Here is a 24,305-nt window from a genome sequence, read left to right on the forward strand (position 1 = left end):
GACTACCCACTATAAACTGCTTTTAACAAAAGGTTTTAATTCAGACCATCTTTTGTGGTTACTTAGGTCTCCCGAGTTTGCAAGGCCTTTCCTAAGTTAATCAGGTTAGCCTGTGGCCCCTTTTCCTCCACACAAATAATAGTAAATCCCTATCCTAACTGGATCACTAAATAAAGGGAATTGACTGACTGGCCACGTACACTAAATAAAGGGAATTTACCGACTCACTAACCAAGTAGATTCGGCCCCCAGCTTCATCGCTGTGACTGGGCTGCTCCAAGGTCTGCAGCCCCGCGAGGCCCCCTGGGGCCCGGGGTCGGTATCCGGCGGGGCCCGTAGCAGCGGGAGCGGAAGCGGAAGCGGCCGGGGCGCAGCCATGGAGACGCGTGGGGTGGGGCAGCCGGAGGAGTGCCACCTTTGACCTGCCGTCGGCCACGTCAGAGGCGGGCGCAGACGCAAGTTCCAGTCAGCTCCGGAGCGGCGGGCCGGGGACTGCGCGGTTGCTGGGCCGCGGTGGGCGAGCCGCCATGGAGGTAACGCGGCCGGAGCCCCGAGCCGCGCGCTTGGGTGGGACCCGCTGCCTTCTCGCGAGCCGTCCGCCCGGGCTGGGCGCGGGGAGAGGCCCGGGAGAGGGCTCAGCAGCCTCCCGCAGTTTCCCCACCGCCCCAAGCGCCGGCCCTCGCGGTCCCGGGCCCATTAGAACCGCTCCTGCACGATTGCTACCATCAGCCCCAGTGGCAGACCCTCCTTCCCCAGGTCTTTCTCACGGTAAAGGTTTCCACCTGATCCCACGGAACGGTGTTTTACCTCTCAAGGTTCCGCGTTCTGTTCAGATTAGGAAAACAGTTCTGACCACCTGGGTTTGATTGTTTTGCAGGATCCTGTCCAACACGGGGTGGCTTCACCAGCCCCGCCTGGAGCCGGGAAATCGAAGGTGAAGAGAATACTTGCCTTGCGGCTCCCTGGAGAGTGGAAGGCTGATGAATTGAAAAACTGTGGCATGGGAGTGGGGGAGGGGTTATTCAAAATAAATAGCCTTTTTCCAAGGGCTTTCAATTTTAGTTTACACAGTCACCCATCTGTTCCCTTTTTAAGTTTACTGGTATGAAAAGAGTTGACTCTCTTTACTTCCTGCGCCTGGTTAGCACAGCTGAGAGATTATGTAAATTTCAGACAAACAAAGTCTAATTTATGACGACTCATAGTGAGGTGGAAAGAGCAGACATGGGATAGGAGTCAAGGGACTATTGTGTAGGCGTCTCCTGTGATGCGAAGATAGAGTTCAATTGTGTAATTTTCACTGCCCGTTTATCCTTCATGATTCTCACAGGTAGCGGTTTATCACTTGCATGCTAAGTTTCAGGCACTTGCCTGAACACCTTCATTTCAGATTAATGGTAGCCATGAGATAACTATCATTGTTCCCCACTTTTACAGATGAGTAATTTTAAGTTAAGTAATTTAAGTGATTAAAGTTAAGTAATTTCCCCTGAGTTTTAACTAAAACCGTATTGCAGCATGATTCATCTTATTGCTATAAGAATTATGCTTAAAGAAATCAAAACCTAGAAAGTGTCTTAACCTCTGACAATGTCTGTAAGACATGTGCTATTTTTACATTTCCTACTGGTTGCTTAACTAATAATTGAAGTTGCATTTGCTCATTTTAAAAAATGTAGTGTTTGGTTGACATACAGTAGGATTTTCATTTTTGGGGAGATGTGATGTTTCTTTTGCAATATAGTAGAAACATGAGTTATAGCAAATTGGTAATGTCACTACATCTTTCAGCTGGAAACATTGCCCAAGGAAGATCTTATCAAGTTTGCCAAGAAACAGATGATGCTAATACAGAAAGCTAATTCAAGATGCACAGGTATTGGGTTGAAACTATCTTAACAAAAATATTATTTAATCATAGTTAAAAATTAGTTTTTAATTGTACATTTGTTTTGTTTACTAGTGAATCCAGTAAAATCTTAGTGTAGTGAAATCTGTTATTTAGCATCTAACCATTTGCCTCTCATTTTTTTAACCTTACATCTCTAAAATGCAGATCCTTTGAATTATTAAAATAAAGGAAGATATTTAAAACAATTTGTTAAATTAAGTACCTTTTTAAACTTAATTTAGATTACATATTCTTCTGAGTCAAGCATGTTTCTAGATGTATTAAAATGTACATCTAGAGTAGTCAGTTGAAATGTTAGAGTCACGAGGTTGTGAGTCAAAGAAGTAAAACAAGGCTTAAGTAAAGTAATAAAAAATTTCCACTCTGAAATTTTGAATTATATTTACTTACTGAAGTTGATTGAGTCCTTATTTAGTTTTCCTTTCTTTATATTCCAAAAGGATGAAGAAATTAGTATCCTTTTTAGTATGTGTGGGTTAGTGCTTAAATTTTCAGTGATTTAACAAATGTTAACTGCCCAGCCTAAAAGCCAAATTTTATTTTCTGTTAGGAAAGGTCACATTGTGTTTTGGAAGGTTGATCAATTTGTGAGAGAGTAATTTATTTGGAAAGGCGTTCCTGGCCCCAGACCTAGACATGAGTGGATGAAATAGATTGACATCTATGTTTAATATGAGGTTAGTTGTTGCTTTAAGATTCTACAGTAAGAAGTTGTTTTCAGCTGAAATAACATAATGCTTAGGATTTGCTTCAAAATTTGATGGAAAGTTGAAAGTGAATGCAGGTCAGAATGAAACAAGATTGGCTATGTAACAATTGCTAAATCAAGGTGATGAGCATATGATAATTAATCATACTATTCTCTTTATATATTTGGAGTTTTTCATAATAAAAAGGAAAATAAAAGGTAATAATGGGTGAAGTTAATATTTTCTCATTATTTGTTGTTTCTTAAATGTATTATAATTTATAGTGATTTTTTTTCTAAAAGAAAGTACTTATTCCTGTAGCCAGTTATTTTTCATTGCTGAACTGGAATCTTTTTTTTTTTTTTTTTTTTTTAATGTTTAGAATTAGAGAAAGAAATTGAAGAACTCAAATCAAAACCTGTTGCTGGAGGAACTCATGAAGTTATTAAGGTGATGAAACATTTGTGAATATTGCTTTTATTTTGATTTATTTACTTAGAGGAAATGTCTAATGACCTTCATATTTCTGTGAGGGCTGTCAGCTTCCTGGACCTCTCTCTAGCTTTCTGCCCCTGTTTCTCCACTTCCTCTCTGCCCTTAGATAAGTTTGTAATCACTCTGTCTGACTATAAAAAGAGAGGATTAAATGATCTCTGTCTCCCTTCTGTTCTGAAATGAGTATTATTATTCCCTCTCCTTTTCATCAAACAGACTGTAACAGTGATTGTTGCCTCAGTCTCAGTCCTGCTCCTCTCCTCCTCAGAAAGCCCAGGACATTGATGATGTTTGGGGGCTGATCACTTATATATACATTTAATCTACAGATAGATATGTATCCCTGGACTTGACTACTAACCATATCTCACAGGTGAATTTCTAGCTATTGGGGGGAAAATCTTTACCCATTTCTCGAGTCCACTCTTCAACATGACTCTCCTCTTCTCTGGACAACCAGGGGTAGCACACTTCCAGGCCTTTAACATTAGAGATTCCTCAGCTCCCCTGTCTCTAACTCTGTGTGTCAGTTACCAGAGTTTTTTTTTTCAAGCTAAGGCGGCAGTTCACCCTCCTTCTCTCCCTGTCGATGGCTCTGTGTGAAGCGCTTCATGTCATATGTGACTTAATTTAATAACCCCATAACTAGGCTCTCTATCTCTTTTTACTGCTATATCCAATCACCAGATCACTGAATGTTACTTTTACCTTGTTATTCTGTTTAAGAACCTGAGTTGCTTATTACCTGCCATTAACACTAAAAAATACTTTTTCCTTTTCCCACTTGGCTTAACCTTTTGAAAGTTTCGCTTCTCAAAGCTGTGCAATAATTTTTTTCTTGCTTTTCCATATTTGTAATTTGAGTTTGCCAGCTATTCTTTTATTATATGTTATCTTACACTCTTTTATTAGATGGCTCTAAATTTGTGAGCAGTGAACAATTGAAAGACTTCTAGAAAGTTACTACAGGAGTTCTTAAATCCCTATGCATATCATGCAATATAATTTTGTTCTTTACTCAGCTAAAATAGTATATAGTGAATGGCATGCACAAATACTATTTGGATTTATAATTTATTTAAACACTAGAGACCCAGTGCATGAAAATTCATGCATTGGAGGGGCGGATTCCGTCAGCCTGGCCTGTTTCCTCTCACAGTCTGGGAGCCCTCCGGGGTGGGAGGTGACCCAGCAATCAGGGGAAGGCAACACCCTATCACACCTCTGCTGCTGTACTGCTGTCAGTGCAAGCCTCAGCCGGCCCTGGTTACCTGAGCCTTGGGTAACCCTGAGCAGCTGGGCTGCCACCATTGGAGGCTTACCTGTGCCTCAGACTGACCCTGGGCAGCTGGGTGGCTGAGGTGACTCGGGGACTCCAGAGGCAGGTGGCCTGGCCTTGCCATATGCCTGCTGACCCAACAGGGCTGAGGGGACTGGGTGCCACCATCTTTGAGGGTGGGGCAGTCAATTAGCATATTCCCTTATTGGCTGTGGGCACCACCATCTTTGCGACAGCGTGAGGGTCAATTAGCATATTCCCTTTTTATTAGGACTAGTGGCCTCGTGAATATAATTTGTGCACAGGTGAGAGGGGTGTTCCTCAGCCCAGCCTGCACCCTCTCCAATCTGGGACCCTTTGGGGGGTGGTAGACTGCCAGTTTAGGCACGATCCCTTTGATCGGGCTTAAACCAGCAATTGGACAGCCCTCTCGCAATCCAGGACTGCTAGCTCCTAACCACTCACCTGCCTGCCTGCCTGATTGCCCCTAATGACTCTCCCTGCTGGCCTACTCGCCCCCCAACTACCCCACCGACCAGCCTGATCACCTCCAACTTCCCCCTCATGCCAGCGTACTCGCCCCCACCTGCCCTCTTTGCCTACCTGCGCAACACAGTGGCTGTTCCATCCCGGCCTGATCACCCACAACTATCCTCCCCTCTTGGCCCCTAATTGCCTCTACCTTGGCCCAACCACAATGGCTTTGTCCAGAAGAACATCCAGAAGGTCTCCTGAAGGGTCTCCCAGTCTAATTAGCATATTACCCTTTTATTAGTATAGATAGAGATCTGGTGCATGGTGGGGGCTAGCTGGTTTGCCCTGAAGGGTGTCTCAAATCAAGATGAGGGTTCCCTTCAGGGCGAGGGGCCTGTGATGGTTTTTAGGCCAGCCATGCCCCCATTGGGGTGGAGATCCCCATTGTGAACGGTGCTGGCTTGGGTGAAGAGCTGGGGCAGATTTCAGGCTGGCTACGCCCCCCAGTGGGGACCCTTACCCCATGGGGGCATGGCCAGCCTGGGTAAAGGGCCGAAAGCCATTTTCAGGCTGGCCACGCCTCCCAGCTGGGACCCTCACCCTGATGGTGGAATGGCCAGCATGGATGAAGGGCTGAGGCCATTTGAAGTCCCCTCAGCAGCTGGCCTGGGTGACCCAAGCCTCCCACACACTCAAGCTATGTGGCCACTGCTCGCAGGTCCCTCCTTTCATAGTCAGTGAGGGCGGGCGGGCGGGCGGGAAGCTTGGGTCGCCCCTGGCAATGAAGGAAGCCAACTCTGGAACCAGACTGCCTGTCAGATCTTCAGATCCCTGCCTACTCTGCCACTTATCAGCTGTCTGACCATGACTAAGTTTCTTCATTCTCTGTGACTCAGTTCCTTCAACTGTAGACTAGAGCTAATAATACCTATTTTTCATAGGGTTGTTTTGAGTATTATGAGTAAATAAATGTACAGCACTTAGAATTGGGTCTGTCACATAAGTACTTGATAATTATTAATTATCATTATTTATTTTTAAAATATTTTTTTTGAGAGAGGGAGAGAGAAAAACATCAATGATAAGAGAGAACCATTGATGGGCTGTCTCCTGCACTACCCCTACTGGGGATTGAGCCCGCAACCCAGGCATGTGCCCTTGACCAGAGTCTGGGCCCTTCAGTCTACCGGCCAACGCTCTGTCCACCAAGCCAAACCAGCTATCATTGTATTTGTGGGAATGTTTTATGCACATATATGAATGCACACCAGAAGGCTTTAGTATTTGAAAATCATAAGGATTCTCTTCTAATATGTATTAGTTAACTCTTAGCTCTTTTTTTTTTACATGATGAATTATTTATTTATTTATTTATTTATTTTTAGTTTTTATTTTATTTTATTTTTTTAAAATATATTTTATTGACTTTTTTTTTACCCCCTCCCTCCCTCCCACACATCCCCTCCCTCCCCAGAGTTTTGTGTCCATTGGTTGCACTTATATGCATGTATACAAGTCCTTCGGTTGATCTATTATCTCCCTCAGATCTTCCTCCCCTCCCCGCTGTAATTTGACAGTCTACTTGTTGATATACTGTCTCTATATCTATCTCATGGTTCATCAGTTTATAATGTTCTTTATTATCCACAAATGAGTGAGGTCATGTGGTGTTTCTCTTTCATTGATTGGCTTATTTCACTCAGCATGATGTTCTCCAATTCCATCCAGGATGCTGCAAATGATGAGAAATCCTTCTTTTTTATGGCAGCATAGTATTCCATTGTGTAGATGTACCATAGTTTTTGGATCCAATCATCTGCTGACGGACACTTAGGCTGTTTCCAAATTCTGGCTATTGTAGATTGTGCTGCTATGAACATAGGGGTGCATATATCCTTTCTGATTGGTGTTTCTAGTTTCTTGGGATATATTCCTAGAAGTGGGATTACTGGGTCAAATGGGAGTTCCATTTTCAGTTTTTTGAGGAAACTCCACACTGTTCTCTACAGTGGTTGCACCAGTCTACATTCCCACCAGCAGTGCACGAGGGTTCCTTTTTCTCTGCAACCTCGCCAACACTTGTCGTTTGTTGATTTGTTGATGGTGGCCATTCTGACAGGTGTGAGATGGTACCGCATTGTTGTTTTGATTTGCATCTCTCGGATAATTAGTGACTTTGAGCATGTTTTCTTGTGCCTTTTGGCCTTCCTTCTGTCTTCTTTTGAAAATATTCTATTTAGGTCCATTGCCCATTTTTTAATTGGATCATTCATCTTCCTTTTATTTAGTTGTATAAGCTGTTTGTAGATGTTGGAGATTAAACCTTTATCAGTGGTAACATTTGCAAATATGTTCTCCCACACAGTGGGCTTTCTTGTTGTTTTGTTGATGGTTTCTTTTGCTATAAAAAAGCTTTTTATTTTGATATAGTCCCATTTGTTTATTTTCTCTTTAGCTTCCATTGCACTAGGGTTAGTATCAGTGAAGAAGTTCTTTTGGCATACGTCTGAGATTTTGTTGCCTGTGGATGCTTCTAGTATTTTTATGGTTTCCCGTCTGATGTTTAAGTCCTGTATCCATTTTGAGTTTATTTTTGTGTATGGTGTAAGTTGGTGATCTAGTTTCATTCTTTTGCATGTATCTGTCCAATTTTCCCAACACCATTTATTGAAGAGACTGTCTTGACTCCATTGTATATTAGTGCCTCCTTTGTCAAATATTAATTGAGCATAGTGATTTGGGTTGATATCTGGGTTCTCGATTCGATTCCATTGATCTATATGTCTGTTTTTGTGCCAGTACCAGGCTGTTTTGAAAACAGTGGCTTTGTAATACAGTTTGAAGTCTGGTATTGAGATACCTCCTACTTTACTCTTCTTTCTCAGGATTGCTGTGGCTATTCGGGGTCTTTTATTGTTCCAAATGAACTTTTGGAGAGTTCTTTCTAGGTCAGTGAAATATGCCGTTGGTATTTTAATGGGGAGTGCATTGAACTTATAGATTGCTTTAGGAAGTATGGACATTTTGATGATGTTGATTCTACCAATCCATGAACATGGTATGTTCTTCCATCTGTTTACATCTTCCTCAATTTCTTTTTTCAGTGTCGTGTAGTTTTCCGCGTATAGGTCCTTTACTTCCTTAGTTAAGTTTATTCCTAGGTATCTTAATTGTTTTGGTGCGATCGTAAATGGAATTGCTTTTTCAGTCTCTGTTTCTATAAACTCACTGTTGGTGTATAGAAATGCCATAGATTTCTTGGTGTTAATTTTGTATCCTGCTACATTGCCAAATTCATTTATTAAGCCAATTAGTTTTTTAATGGAGTCTTTTGGGTTTTTTATATACAATATCATGTCGTCTGCAAATAAGGATAACTTTACTTCTTCTTTTCCAATTTGGATGCCTTTTATTTTCTCCTCTTGTCTAATTGCAATGGCTAGTACTTCCAGTACTATGTCAAAGAGGAGTGGCGATAGTGGGCATCCCTGTCTTGTTCCTGTTCTTAGAGGGAATGGTTTTAGTTTTTGCCCATTGAGTATGATGTTGGCTGTGGGTTTATCATATATAGCTTTTATTACGTTGAGGTATGATCCTTGTACTCCCACCTTTTTAAGAGTTTTTATCAGGAAAGGGTGTTGGATTTTATCAAATGCTTTTTCTGCATCAATTGATATGACTATATGATTTTTATCTTTCAACTTGTTTATGTGATGTATCACGTTTATTGATTTGCGGATATTGTACCAACCTTACATTCCTGGAATAAATCCTACTTGGTCATGGTGTATGATCTTTGTGATGCTCTGCTGGAGCCGATTTGCTAGAATTTTGTTGAGGATTTTGGCATCTATGTTCATGAGGGATATTGGCCTGTAATTCTCTTTCATTGAGTTGTCTTTATCAGGTTTTGGTATTAGGGTGATGCTGGCTTCATAGAAGGAGTTTGGAAGTGTTCCTTCCTCTTAAATTTTTTGGAATAGTCTGAGGAGGATAGGTTTTAGTTCTTCCTTGAATGTTTGGTAAAACTCTCCTGTGAAGCCATCTGGCCCTGGGCTTTTGTTTGCTGGAAGCTTTTTGATGACTGTTTCAATTTCTTCCCACGTCACTGGTCTATTGAGATTTTTAGATTCTTCCTGATTGAGTTTTGGAAGTTTGTATTTTTCTAGGAATATGTCCATTTCCTCCAGGTTGTTCAGTTTGTTGGAATAGAGTTCGTAGTATTTTGTAACAATCCGTTGTATTTCGGTGGGGTCTGTTGTTATTACACCTCTTTCATTTCTGATTTTGTTTATTTGGGTCCTCTCTCTTTGTTTCTTGGTTAGCCTGGCTAGAGGTTCATCTATCTTGTTTATCCTTTCAAAGAACCAGCTCTTGGTTTTGTTGATCTTATGTATTGTTTTTTTGGTCTCTATGTCATTTATCTCTGCTCTGATTTTTGTTATTTCCTTCCTTCTGCTTACACTGGGCTTTTCTTGTTGCTCCTTTTCTAACTCTTTGAGTTGTAGAGTTAGATCATCTGTTACTATTTTTTCTAGTTTTTTGCAATAGGCTTGTAAGGATATGAACTTCCCTCTCAAAACTGCTTTTGCTGTGTCCCAAAGATTTTGGATTGTTGTGCTTTCATTGTCATTTGTTTCCAGGATGTTTTTAATTTCTTCCTTGATTTCTCTGGTAACCCAGTCCTTGTTTAATAGCAAGCTCTTTAGTCTCCATGTGTTTGATTTCTTTGGATTATTTTTATTGTAGTTAATTTCCAGTTTTATGCCATTATGGTCTGAGAAGATACTTGATATGATTTCTATCTTCTTGAATTTGAAGAGACTTTGCCTATGTCCCAAAATGTGGTCTATCTTTGAGAATGTCCCATGTGCACTTGAGAAGAATGTATATTCTGTGGCTTTGGGGTGGAGTGTCCTGAAGATGTCAATTAATTCCATCTGGTCTAGTGAGTCATTTAGGATTGATATTTCTTTGCTGATTTTTTGTTTAGATGATTTGTCGAAGGGTGACAGTGGGGTATTAAAATCTCCTACTATGATTGTATTGCTATTAATCTCTCCCTTAATGTCCTCTAGCAGTTTTTTAATGTATTTGGTTGCTCCTGTATTGGGTGCATATATATTTACCAGGGTTATTTCTTCTTGTTGGATTGTTCCCTTTAGTATTATGAAGTGGCCTTCATTATCTCTTGTTATGTCCTTCACTCTGAGATCTAATTTGTCAGATATAAGTATTGCTACCCCAGCTTTTTTTTTCATTTCCATTTTCCTGGAAAACTTTTTTCCATCCCTTCACCCTCAGTCTGTGTGCATCTCTTTTTCTGAGGTGGGTTTCTTGTAGACAACAGATGTATGGGTCTTGTTTTCTTATCCAATCTGTTACCCTATGTCTTTTGATTGGAGCATTTAATCCATTTACATTTAAGGTTATTATTGATAGGTACTCATTTGACGCCATTTTTATTCTATACCCGTGTTCCTTCTTCACTTCTTATTCCTTTATTTTTACAGTAGACCCTTTAGCATTTCTTGCATTGCTGGTTTGGTGGATATAAATTCCTTCAGTCTTCTTTTGTCTGTGAAGCTCCTGATTTCCCCTTCAATTTTGATTGATAGCCTTGTTGGGTACAGTATTCTTGGATTCAGACCCTTCCTTTGCATGACTTTGTATAGTTCATCCCATTCCCTTCTGGCCTGATAAGTTTCTGTTGAGAAATCAGTTGCTAGTCTGATGGGGGTTCCTTTGTATGTAACTTTCTGTCTCTCTCTGGCTGCTTTTAAGATTCTTACTTTGTCGTTGTTGTTTGCCAATTTAATTATAATGTGCCTTGGAGTCTGTCTTCTGGGATTCATTTTGCTTCGGACTCTGCGGGCATCTTGGATTTGTGTGGGTTTTTTCTTTTCTATTTCAGGAAAGTTTTCTGTCATTATTTCTTTTAATACTTTTTCCATGTCTACATCAGTTTCCTTTCCTTCTGGAACTCCTATTATTCGAATATTATTTTGTTTTGTTTTGTCCCAAAGCTCCCGTAGGCTCTCCTCCTGCTTTTTAATCTTTTTTTTCTAGAAGTTGCTCTACTTGGGTATTTTTTTCCATCTTATCTTCTAGCTCACTGATGCGGTCCTCTGCTTCATCTAGTCTACTCTTGATGCTTTCTATTGAGTTCTTCATGGTAGCGATGTCACTTTTCATTTCTTCTTGGTTCTTCTTCAGTTCCTCATGGCTCTTCTTCATTTCCTCATGGTTCTTTCTCATTTCTTCTTGGCTATTGTCAAATTTCTCTTCCATTCTTTTTAGCCATGCTATGATCATTACTCTGAATTCTTGCTCTGGCAGGCTGCTTACCTCTGGCTCGTTTACTTCCTTTTCTGGTGATGCCTGCTTTTCTTTCACGTGCGGACTATGTTTTTGTCTCCCCATGGCCTCTCTTTTCAGGATGTCTGGTTATGTGGTATTCCTTCTCCTGCGTTGATTTTGAGGTACAAAATACAACACTACCAGGTACAACACAAGAGGCACTTAACAGGAATGTATTTACAATATTAATAACCTCTAATAAATGTGACCACTAGAGAAAGGCAACTTAGGGGATAGGAGAGAAGGAATAAAGGTAAAAATAAAATAAAGAAAAATTAAAAAAAAAAAATTAAAATTAAAAAAAATGAAGTAAATTAAAAAAAAAAAGAGAGAGGGATAAAGAGATAGAAAAAGAAGAAGAAAAAAAAAGTAATGACAAAATGAAGTTGGAAAACAGGGAAAAAAAGAAGAGGGAGAGAGAGAGAGAGAAAGAGAGAGAAGAAGCAAACTAAAAGAGAAATGGGAAACAAACTATATATATGTGGAGAAAATTGCCATAGAAAAACCTCTGGACCCAGCCAATGCCAGTAACAATACTTGGAGATTAATACAAACTACAATATCCACTATTATTAAGTAAGGCTATGATATACAGAAGTAAAAGAAACAAACAAAAACAGAGGATTTAAAAAAAAATACAAAGCAGCAATAACAATACAGGAATAAGCATAACAATTTCACTAAAAGGCATAAAAATTCACAATAATCAACCTTCACACATACAATGCGAAAAGGATAGAGGGGAGGACGGATTTTTTTTTTTAACTAGTTAATATAGTGCAGAGATTGGTATTTATACACTTGGATCAGGGGTTGGAACTTAGGTCTATAAGTATAGTGAGAGCTTTAGCAGGGGGTATACAGAGAGAATAGAGGAAAAACTAAAGCCGGAAAGGGATAGGATAAACTGTAGACTAAAGGGTAAAGTTTAGTAAGAGAGTGATAGTGTAAAGGTTGAGTTGAGATAGGGTTGAATGATGCTATAGTAGAGATTAAAATAGAATGAAGGTTACTCCCAATGTAAAATAAAGAAAAAATAAAATGGTACTAGAGAGAGAAAAAAAAATAAATAAGTAAAAATTTTTTTAAAAATTGCAAAATAGCAGTAGTAATAGTGATGATAGAGATTGAAAAATGTAATAATTGAAAAGGTAAAATCAAGTAAGGAAAAAAGAAAAAAAAATTGTTTCTTAAGTAAAAGATATGAAAAATGAAAATTAAATAAAAGATGTAAAAAATGAAAATAAAATAAAGAATAGCAAAATTAGCATAAAAATGACCAGTACTGGTCACTCACTTCCTCAGTTAATGTATTTGGCACTTCTGATTCTCGGCCCAGACAATCTTGCAGTTCCCAGCTTTCCACTGCACCTCAGTTTTGTAAGGTAATCCTTAATTTTTAGTAGGCTATATCTTAGTTATTTGTGTCCATTTATTTTTGATTAATTAAAAGACAAAAGAAAAGAAAGGAAAAAAAGAAAAAAAAAAAAGAAAAAAAAAGGGCAGTTTGTAATTCAGCTCTTAGGTGTCAGTGTTTCCGGTTTGACCTCCCAGTCTTTTTGGTTGCTCTGGCCTTCTTTCTCTATGGCTCTAGCTGGCAGGGTGCCAGCTGGCTCCCAGACTATCTCTTCTGGCTCCGATCCCTTGTTTCCAGGGAGGCACTTTCTCCCTGCAAATTCCCCGGATATGCCCAACTAGGCAGTCCTCCCCTAGTATTCCGAAGCTAGGGGTTGAAGGGGATCAGGCGCCGAGGTGTCCAGATGTTCCGCCCTTGGCGGGACAGCCGCGATTCTTAACACTGTCCCGTGTCCCCTGGCTTTTTTTTTAAATAAAAAAAAAAAAAAAAAAAAAAATTCCCGCTTCTGGGGAAGCTTATGCCAAACCCAGCACTAGATGTCGCTGCAGCCTTCTTAGGGCTCAGCTTTGCGGGCGCTCCATGGAGGCGGGGCCGGGACTCCCCGGCTACCGTGGCTGCCGGCGCCAAGGGACCGCGATCTCTCAGGCTTTCCTGGCAAACTCTGACCTTTCCGTGGGTGACCGAAGAACTCCTTTGAATCCACGCGCCAGCGCCAACTCGGGCGTCTCAGCTACTGGATGGACCTCTCCGCTGTGGGCTTTCCCGGCCTCAGAGAAGCCACTCCTTTCTCACAGCGCCGCCGCCGCTGCCGCTGCCGCCGCGGCCGCCGCTGTGGCAGTGCTGGCCACCGGCAGGAAATCCTGTCCAGCGGATCGCTCCCTAGCTTCCTTGAAACCTCTGCTGCCCCTCAGCTGCCAATCAACCCTCCCTGAGCGACTCAGATGTTACTTTTATCTGTTCTGGGACCAGAGTCAGAACAAGTCCGACTGTTCGGTCGCCATCTTCAAGCTCCGCCTCTCAACTCTTAGCTCTTAAAATACTTTTTATACAGCTGCATTTCAGGATACTTAAATATCTCCCCTTTATTTGTTCCTTATCATCAATCAATGTATTCTCCTATTCCACATGTGTCAAACACAAGGCCCGCGGGCCAAATCCAGCCCGCCAGGCCTTGCAATGTGGCCCGCACCGCGCTGTCATCACTGCACTCCGCTGTCAGTTTATGACATTGTCAGTTTATGACTGTTCAGTAAACCATTCGGCCTGCAATTTATGCTGGATTTTAGATTTTGGCCCCTTCTCTGATTGAGTTCGACACCCCTATCCTATTCTGTCAAAACTGTTTCTAGAGATGAGATTAGAAAATTTCTCTAAGTTAGCAAACATTACCTTTTACGTTATCAACACTATTAAAAGAGAAATATGCAAATTGACCGTACCGCCGCAACACCCACCAATCAGGACTGAGTATGCAAATTACCCCAACAAAGACGATAGGTTGATTTGCATACACAGACACAGAGCAGCAGGGCAGGGCAGGATGCCTGCTATGCAGAGGAGGGCAGGGTCAGAGGGAACGACACAACCGACACTCTGGCCAGAGCAGACTGAAGGTGGAAGGCAGCAGCCAGAGGAAAGGCCTGGGTGCCAGAGGAAAACCAGTGCCAGCAACCAGAGGAAGGAAGGCCTGTTGCATGAATCTTTGTGTTTAATAATTAACCCATGCTATCCTGACCTCACAATTCCCAGAAAGTAAAGCTTTGGTAAAAGTTTAGCTGTCTTTTACAATGACTTCTATTTTCCAAATGGTCAAATTAGTACTCTCCTTCTGCACTAATTTGATCTGGCTGTTTTTTTAGTATTGCTGCACAGCTATCCTGGACTTGGCCTCTTGCCATGATCCTGTGAATTTTTACACTGCTTTCCTATGTTGGCCCTCCTGTTTGCTAAGTCACATGTCTTCACCTTCTTGGTTAACCTTCTCATTTGGTATAGCATGTCCTTCTATAATGTTGTAAGAGTGGATGCATGGGAGGAAAACTTTTGTCATTTTATGTATTAAAATGGACTTATTCTGCTCTCATGTTTGAATAACAACTATAACTTGATATAGAAGTCTAAACTTCTTACATATGTGCTTTTTTTTTTAATAACAAAGTTTTTTTATCTATACTAATAATAGAGGACTATGCAAATTGGCTGGGACGCCATCACATAACGACCAATCAGGATGGGGCAGGGCCGTGGCAGAGAGCTCTCAGCACTGGGGGTCTGAAGGGCTCTGAGAGGAAGGGATATCAGATAGGCAGTTAGAGGGATCAGGCCAGCAGGGGAAAGCAGTTAGGCCATTAGGCAGGTAGACAAGTGAGCAGTTAGGAGCCAGTGGTTCCAGATTGCAAGAGGGATTCTGGATTGGAGAAAGTGCAGGCTGGGCTGAGGGACCCCCTCTTCCGTGCATGAATTTCGTGCACTGGGTCTCTAGTTTCATATAAGTCCAGAGATAGGCAATTCAAGGATGATGGATGATGAATGTTTACCTAGGATTTTAAAATGAAGGATTAATATATATACACACGCACACACACACACACACATATATATATATATATATATATATATATCTGTGCTTTTCCTGTCTGTGATCAATCCATTATATTTATGTATGTGATCAATCCATTATATTTAACTTTGGGCAAACAAATCCTGTTTCAAACAGGCATTGTCTGAACATCTGGATGCTGTTCTTCTGGAAAAAGCAGAGACTGAGCAACAGTGTTTTTCTCTGAAGAAGGAAAATATTAAAATGAAGCAACAGGTTGAGGTAAGCAATATTTTAATTTTTTATTAACTTATATAGTGTGGTAATGAATTTTAGACTTAAGATTTTAAAAAGCATCTGATCTGATTTTACCAGTTTACAAACAAGAAATAAATTGATATTTAAAAAGAAAAATATCTGAAATCATTCAACTACAAGAGATGGAGCTAACATTTCTTTGTTGTATTGTTTAAACTTCCTTCTTGCTAATGTCATTCTTTTTTTCTTTTTCTTTTTTTTTTTCTTTATTGATTTCAGAGAAGAAGGGAGAGGGAGAGAGATAGAAAAATCAGTGATGAGAAAGGGAATCATTGATCGGCTGCCTCCTGCACACCCCCTACTGGACTTGAGCCTGCAACCCAGGCATGTGCTATTGATCAGAATTGAACCTGGGACCCTTCAATCTGAAGGCTGATGCTCTATCCACTGCACGTCTAAGGCTAATGTCATTCTTTAATAAAAATGCAGTAAAAAAGTATCTTATGAAAAAGTATGTAGGTTTATCCTCAGGCATATTCTAAATGCTATTATATATTCAGTTCTAGGATATGCAGTTGCTTGTTGGGTCTGGGCAAATTTTTCCAAAAAGTCTTATTAATCTAAACAGGAGCCTTTTTTTTTTTTTTTTTTTTTTTAATATATTTTATTGATTTTTCACAGAGAGGAAGAGAGAAGGATAGAGAGCTAGAAACATCGATGAGAGAGAATCATCGACCAGCTGTCTCCTGCACACCCCCCACTGGGGATGCCCCCGCAACCAACGTACATGCCCTTGACTGGAATCGAACCCGGGACCCCTCAGTCCACAGGCCGACACTGAGCCAAACCGGTCTCGGCTAATCAGGAGCCTTTTGATGTAATACAACTTACACAATTTGTCCTTTTAAAAGAAAATTAAATTAATAAATTTCCTAGTTATTACTCTGAATGGCATTAGCACTATTGATATATATATTGTCATACTTAAGATAGTCAGACCCTAAGTAGAATTTTTGAAATATCAGTGTCCTATTTCGCTAAGTACTTTTCTGTTCAATTCCTGTTCTTTTTAGTTAGCCTGTGTCTAATACTTTTCTTGAGGACAGGGGTTTCTTTTGTCTTAATTAAATAATTATTTTTAATTTTTATGTTTTGATTTTTTTTAAGAGAGAGAGAAAAAAATATTGATTTGTGATTCCACTTATTTATGCATTCATCGATTGTTTTTTTTATGTGCCCTGACCTGTGATTAAACCCACAACTTTGTCATATTGGGACGACACTCTAGCCAACTGAGCTATCTGCCTGGGACTAATAAAATAATTTTTATGTGCTTATTTTTATAATAGGATTCTGAAAATAAGATGGAAGATATCCACAAGGAGTTTGAACAGTCACAAAGGAACTGTATGAAGCAAATGGAAAATTTGAAAAGTGAATTAATGGCAGTACATTGTAAATATAGTGAAGATAAAGCTAGATTGCTAATGGAATTGGAAGAAGCAAAAAAAAATAAATTAGAGTTTTCAGAACAACTTAAATTTCAGAGTGACTCTGAAGATAATGTTAAAAATCTACAAGAAGAGATTCAGAAAATTAGGGCAGCCTTTGAGGAGCAAATTTTATATCTGAAAAATCAATTAGAAGATGCCACAAATGAAAAGGAACAAGAAATTACTCATCTTCAAAAAGTCATTGAGGCTAATTCTCAGCATTACCAAAAAGATATTAATAGTTTGCAAGAAAAACTTACACAGTTGAAAGCTACACATCAAGAAGAGGTGAAAGAATTGATGTGCCAAATTGCAGCATGTGCTAAAGAACAAGAAGCAGAAGCCAATAATTTTAACCAGCTAAAGGAGAACTTAGTCAAACAAGAGGCAAGTGAGAACAACATTCAGGAGAGATATGAATGTGAATTAGAAAACTTAGGGAAAGCCTCAAATGCAAACCAAGAAAATCAGATGTCTTCTTTGCTCTTAAAAGATACTTTTGTAGAACAAATAGTAAATGAAAAAGTCAAACACTTAGAAGATACTTTAAAAGAACTACAGTCTCAACATAATATTTTAAAAGATGAGGTAATTTATATGAATAATCTTAAATTAAAACTTGAAATTGATGCCCAACATATAAAGGATGAATTTTTTCATGAGCGGGAAGATTTAGAATTTAAAATCAACGAATTATTACTAGTTAAAGAAGAACAGGGCTGTGTAATTGAAAAATTAAAATCTGAGCTAGAAGATTCAAATAAACAATTTTGCCACATTACAGAACAGCATAACAAAGAAATACAGAGTCTTCAGAAGCAACATCAAAAAGAAATATCAGAACTACATGAGTCATTTTTGTCAGATTCAGAAAAAGAAAAATTAACTTTAATGTTTGAAATACAGTGTCTTAAGGAGCAGTGTGAAAACCTACAGCAAGAAAAGCAAGAAGCAGTATTAAATTATGAGAGTTTGCGAGAGATTATGGAAATTTTACAAGCAGAACTAGGGGAATCTGCTGGAAAAATAAGTCAAGAATTTGAATCAATGAAGCAACAACAAGCATCTGATGTTAATGAACTTCAGCAGAAGCTCAGAACTGCTTTCAATGAAAAAGATGCCCTTCTTGAAACTGTGAATCATCTCCAAATAGAAAATGAAAAGTTATTGTCACAAAAAGAACTTGTACCAGAACTAGAGAAAGCCATAAGAAATCTTCAAGAAAAGAATGATGCATATTTAGTCAGTCTCAGTCAGAGAGATTCCATGTTACAAGAATTTGAAGCAAAGATAAGTTCTCTTACAGAAGAAAAAGATAACTTCAGAAGTAAAATTAAAAGTTCTCATGAAGAGATGGGTAATCTCCATATAAAATGTGAAAGGGAAGAAAAGTTAAATCTAGAACTTAGGGAAAAAGTTCAGCAAACTACCCAATACAACAGTGAACTAGAACAAAAGGTAAATGAATTGACAGGAGAACTAGAAGAAACTTTAAAAGAAAAAGACCTAAGTAACCAAGAACTAGAAAAGCTTATGATTCAATTGAAAACTCTCTCTGAAAATCAGGAAGCGTCATCTGAAGTGAAGTCTCTTTATGAGGAAAATAGTAAGCTAAGTTCAGAAAAGAATCATTTGAGTAGAGATTTGGAAGCTTTCTTTTCTCAAAAGGAAGAATATTTTATTCTTAAGGAACATATTTCTGAATTAGAAAAGAAACTTCAGTTAATAGTTGAAGAGCGAGATAATTTAAATAAACTGTTTGAAAATGAGCAAATCCTGAAGTTATTTGTTAAAACTCAGTTGTATGGTTTTCTTAAACAAATGGGGCTGGAAGTAGAAGAAAACGAAGAGCAAGATGTTGCAAATATCCTACAAGCTGTAGGTGAATCCTTAGCTAAAACAAATGAGGAAAAACACAACTTGCTCTTTCAATATGATAAAAAGGTAGTAGAGTTAGAAAAAAATATTAAGTGCCTTCAGGAGGAGAATATAGTTCAATGTGAGGAACTTAGGTCTTTACTGAGAGACTATAAACAAGAGAAAGTTCTCTTAAAGAAAGAGTTAGAAGAAACGAGATTAGAAAAAGAGGCCCTGCAGTCTAATCTTTTAGAAATGAAAAATGCTAAATTAAAAACAAGGCTTGAAAATCCGAATTTTTCAATTCAAGTTGAAGAAATGTCTCAAAAATTGTGTAGCAACATTGAAATCCATAATGAAAAAGAAAAATCTTTTATAAAGGAACTTGAAAACCTAAGGCTAGCACTAAAACAAAAAGAATCTGAATTGCAAGATCTGAAAGCAGAGTTGAAATTATTAAAGGTATTTTAATTTGAATTTTATCAATTTAAATAAATGCTTAGTTCTAATTGTAAGCTCTAAAAAACAAAACTTTTTTACACTTCAAAGTCAGGATTTAAATTTTTGGCATTTAAGCTTAAATGGGAAATTTCTGAAAATTACATTCTTTTTCCTGATGATTTTTTGGTTTTAGATCATTTTAGAAATGATGTTGCATAAGATTAAGTGATATTGTTTAACTGTATAGTCAACAACAAAACTGCACTAAGAATGAAAAAATTTGAATTTCATTCTTGTGTGATGTACATATTACCTTTATTAAGGTCAATATTACCTGTTCACCAAATTCTTTTTGTATGGATTCTATAATAATGATTTTCATATATTTAACATGATGGCCTGTTCATCATTAGAAATAAAATGATTCTGTTTTTGTGTTCCTTATAAAATCTAGGATTCCTTTGAGAAGTCACCTTCTCTGGAAAATGATCAACCTCCCTTAGTAAAAGAACTAGAAGAAAAAATAGGTAAGTACAGTTTTGCATATGTTGCCACAATTATACAGATTCTCCTAAGTGTTAAAGTAGGTTGGGAAATAGAGAAGCCAATTAATAAGTCTTTAAATCATAATAAGCAGCTGTCTCTTCCTAATATCCTATTTCTTGCCCCTCTGCCATCTGTTTGCCTTCCCTTTCAAAACTAACTTTTTGTTTAATCCAAATAAAGGACTGATATGATTTCACTTATAAATGGTTCCATGATAGTTTTGGATTTTTTAATTATTTAACAAACTATTTGAATGCCCAGTTACTTAGGCACTAGTAATAGAAAGGTGATTAAGATATAGGTCATGTCTTCAAAAAACTCACTGCCACAAGGGGCTGTTATTACATTAGGTTGATGTGTGCACAAGGTACAGTGTTGGCAGTACAAAAAGTAACTGCCTTTTTTAAGTTAGGGAAAATCATCACAGTATAGACTATTTTTCTTATGTCTCGAAGAATGAAATATTTTTCACAAAAGGAAGGTATGCTAGCAAGAGGAAACAGCAAGAACTTGTATGTTAACATATATACTATCCAGGAGCATACTAGAAGTTCCTGTGGAGGCAGGAGTCTGAGCACAGAAGCACTGGTGCCACCTGCAGAGGAATTGGGACTTTATTTCTCATAGTAATATTATGGGATAGCTCTTTTAAAGACAAAAGAAACAGCACTAGCTCAGAAGATAGAGTATTGGCCTGGGGACTGAAGGGTTCCAGGTTTGATTCCAGTCAAGGGCGCATGCCCTGGTTGCAGGTTCGACCCCCAGTAGGATGCATGCAGGAGGCAACCTCTCCCTTCCTCTCTAAAATCAATAAAAATATATTTTAAAATATATAAATAATAAAGATAAACAAATACTTAGTGTTATGTAATGTGCCCATAATTCCTCATTTTACTGCTCACTTAGATTGGCAGAGAGAATGGGAGAAGGTAGCTGGAAGAGATTAAAATGACTCCCAGTTTTCTATAATGTATGATTGGGGAAAGTCAGGTTAGGGTGATCATGAGCTGTTTTAAATAAATTAAGTGTAAAGACCAATGCAAGTGGAGATGTCAAATAGACTGGTAAATATGCAGATCCAGAATTGAGAAAGAGTTAATCAGAGATAAAAATTTATAGTCAACATAGTAGTTGGCATTAAAAGTCATGAGATTGAGATCACTAAGCAAATGAGTGTAGAAAAAGGATGAAGTCCAGAGATAGTTCTCTATCATTTAAAAATCAGAAAGATAGAAATAGCAAAGAAAGTTGAGAAAGAAAGAAAGGGGAGGTAGGAAAACCCAGAATGTAAAATATCTAAGAAACTAAGGCAAATGAAGTTCAAATGTTTCAAGAGGGAAAAATATTTAACCATGTGAATGCTATGATAGACCAAGTAACATTAGTACTAAGCACTAACCATTGGATTAAGCAACCTAGATGTCATTGGTAACTTGGTACCGTGTTTCCCCGAAAATAAGACATCCTCCGAAAATAAGACCTAGCGCACGGAAAGATAAGACATCCCCTGAAAATAAGACCTAGCGCAACTTTGGGAGAAAAAATTAATATAAAACACTCTCTTATTTTCGGGAAAACAGGGTAGTAATCGTTCCTATGATATGCCAAAGCCAGATCCTGATTAAAGTGAGTTAAAGAAACCAATGGAGGAAGAGAAATTTAAGAGCATATATAAACAACTCTTATAAGTTCTTCTATTAAAGAAAGAAGAGATGGGACAGTATCCACAGGGAAAATGTGGTTTGCCTTTTTGTGTATGTATAATGTTTCATCTATCCTATCGTGACCTCACTGCAACCCTCTTTGACTGCATTCACTATTTATTCCTGAGCATTATCTCTTGGTATTTTTCTTGTTATATGCTTATAAATTGGAGAAACACTGATAGTTGAGGAGGTATGCTGTACAATAAAGGAGAAGAATTGTTACACCTGAGTAGGTGAGAAGATATAGGATGAAATGCAGAATTGAAATAATTGTCCTGTGCTTCACACACACAGATGGTTCATCTGTAGCAGCCAGATATATTTGAACAGTGCATTTGAAGACATGTGCAAGTACATTAATAAGCAGGAACAGAACTGAAGTTAAGCAGTAATACCATCAAAAAGTAAATTATGCCCTGGCTGGTGTGGCTCAGTGGATTGAGTGTTGTCCTGTGAACAGGAGGTCACAGCTTGATTCCTGTCAAGATACATGTCCAGGTTGCAGACTCAATCCCCAGTAGGGGGCATGCAGGAGGCAGCAGATTAGTGATTCTCATCATTGATGTTTCTATCTCTCCCTCTCTTCCTCTCTGAAATCAATAAAATAAAATAAAGTAAGTAAAAGTTTAAAAAGAAATTAAGAGGTGAGGTCAAGACTGGATACATAGAACACGTTGCAGGTTTAATTGTAAGAATAAGACCCACCAATAAGAGGAGTATGCCTAGGAAGCATGACTATATAACTTCATCTGGTTATATAACTTAATAACTATATAATTTCTCTTCTACTTGATTCTTGTTTGAAAATTATAACCTAAAATCTTGGCATATGGGTGTTTCCAGGAAATCTTTTAAGGTTAAAGATGTCCTAACAAATTCCTAGACAGTTATGAAATGCCTAAAAAACAAAAGTAGACTATTATGGAGGATTGAAGAAAATGTAAATTTTTTACATTGTTTCCCTCACTTAGATAATGAATAATTAATATTTCACTTAAAAAAAATAGTTACTAATATTTTTTTCCTAAGGCTAAAATAAGTAAATTTGAATGTTTTTCCTTTTGAGTTCATACATAAGCCATTCATTTTATGTTTTTAGAATACCTCAAGAAAGAATCCAGAGAGAAAGAGGAAAAAATAAATAAGATAAAACTAGTTGCTGTGAAGGCAAAGAAAGAACTAGATTCTAGCAGGAGACAGGTAAGGTGACTTAAAAATGCAAAATTCAAGAACCTTACATTTTGGAAATCAACTTTTCTGTTTATAAAAAGCTCTCTATTATATATTTAAAATAGGCCCAGACACTAAGGGAAGAACTCAAATCTCTTCAATCAGAAAAGGATCAGTTGTCTACTTCCATGAGAGATCTCATTCAAGGAGCAGAAAGCTATAAGGTAAAAAGTTATTTTAATAACAAGGTTTATTTGTAATCTCTAAGTTAAGAAATGTACTAGAAAATTGTCCGTAATAGAACCACTTTGTGTTTTTAGTAAATTGTTTTTTTTATAATGTGGTATCATAATGTCAAGATTTTAAGTAGCTAAGCTCTAATTAGTGCCTTGTATTTTAAAATTAAGATTCTGTTTTGGGATTTTATAATAAAATTAGTAACAAGAAAGATGGTATTATTACTGTTATCTTCTAGCAGCCCTGCACACGCATCTGTGCGCCAGTATCTCTCTGTGGAGCCTGGCTGCTCCGCGCCTGCTGCCCAGAGGATTTCCGCAGCCCAGAGGCCCATCCCCAGCTGGACACAGAATGCTTGCCTCATCGCCATGGTGATGAAGCAAGCATTCCTCCAGGCCACTCATGCTGCTTACTTTTAGCGGCTGCCCCCCTGAGACTGGGGACTCAGGTAGGGCTGACAGGACTGGGCAATGCCATCTTTGTGGATAGGATATATATTAGATAGGATATATATATAAAAGGCTAATTTACTAGATAGGATATATATATATATAAAAGGCTAATTTGCTAAGTGTCCGACCTTACAACCCGTTGCTATGACGCACACTGACACTTGGGGAGCAGACACTCAATGCAGGAGCTGCTGAGCTGCATTGACTTGGCAGTGGTAGTTCTCAGGTGATACACCCTGAAACCAGAAAGAAGGGAGCCCAATTTCTCACAGGGCCATACAATTTCACCTTCAGCCATAGGTTATGTTGTTGTGGCACTATGGGCCCTGAATCTGGTTTATTGCACACTTGTGTATGCGTTCCACACCACTACGACAACAATTTTGCAGAGTGCCCTCTTGCATTCTGGGACCCCTCGGGAGATGTTGGAGAGCTGGTTTTAGCCTGATCCCCACAGGCCAGGCCAAGGGACCCCACCTGCCAGAAGGTACCCGCTCACTTCACAAATGTCTGGGAGGTACTGCGGGAGGTTGTCTCCAGGGCATGTCCGGCCTGTCTCACCCATTTATGCCCCTCTGGCCACCTTCTAATTAACTTCCTTTCAATGTGCACAGATCTGTGTACCAGGTCACTAATTATTTAATACTAGAGATGTGCATCGGTGAGGTACATGGCCTGTGGATCAGTCCACTGTGGGAGTGCTGCTCATCCTGGTCAGCCGAGCAGCTGTGGACCTGCCCTCCGAGCAGCTTCTCCCACCATGGGAACGCATTGATCACCAGGGGGCAGCTCCTGTATTGAGTGTCTGTCCCCTGATGCTCAGTGCATGTTATAGCAACTGGTTGACCAGTCGTTCTTATCATTCTGCCATTCAGTTTCCGGGCTTTTATTATATAGGACTAGAGGTCCAGTGTATGAATTGGTGCACCAGTGGGGTCCCTTGGCCTAGCCTGAGGGATCGAGCTGAAACCGGCTCTCCAACATCCCCTGAGGGGTTTTACATTGTGAGAAGGTGCAAGCCAGGCCAAGGGACTCCACTG

General features: G+C 38.9%; 1 protein-coding gene across 1 annotated transcript in view; it reads left to right on the forward strand.

Moving 5' to 3' along the window:
• Window positions 1-389: 389 nt before the first annotated feature.
• GCC2 (GRIP and coiled-coil domain containing 2) overlaps window positions 390-24,305 on the forward strand; it is an 84,811-nt gene continuing 60,895 nt past the window's right edge. The window contains exons 1-9 of the mRNA XM_084872419.1: window positions 390-533; window positions 878-934; window positions 1,792-1,876; window positions 2,984-3,051; window positions 15,283-15,387; window positions 16,713-19,175; window positions 19,609-19,681; window positions 22,506-22,606; window positions 22,702-22,800. Of these exons, the coding sequence (XP_084728545.1) occupies window positions 528-533; window positions 878-934; window positions 1,792-1,876; window positions 2,984-3,051; window positions 15,283-15,387; window positions 16,713-19,175; window positions 19,609-19,681; window positions 22,506-22,606; window positions 22,702-22,800 (3,057 nt within the window). The 5' untranslated portion in view covers window positions 390-527. The remainder of the gene's footprint in view (window positions 534-877; window positions 935-1,791; window positions 1,877-2,983; window positions 3,052-15,282; window positions 15,388-16,712; window positions 19,176-19,608; window positions 19,682-22,505; window positions 22,607-22,701; window positions 22,801-24,305) is intronic.

The sequence above is a fragment of the Pipistrellus hanaki genome, assembly GCF_964339955.1.
Source record: "Pipistrellus hanaki genome assembly, chromosome: 2".
Lineage (NCBI taxonomy): Eukaryota > Metazoa > Chordata > Mammalia > Chiroptera > Vespertilionidae > Pipistrellus > Pipistrellus hanaki.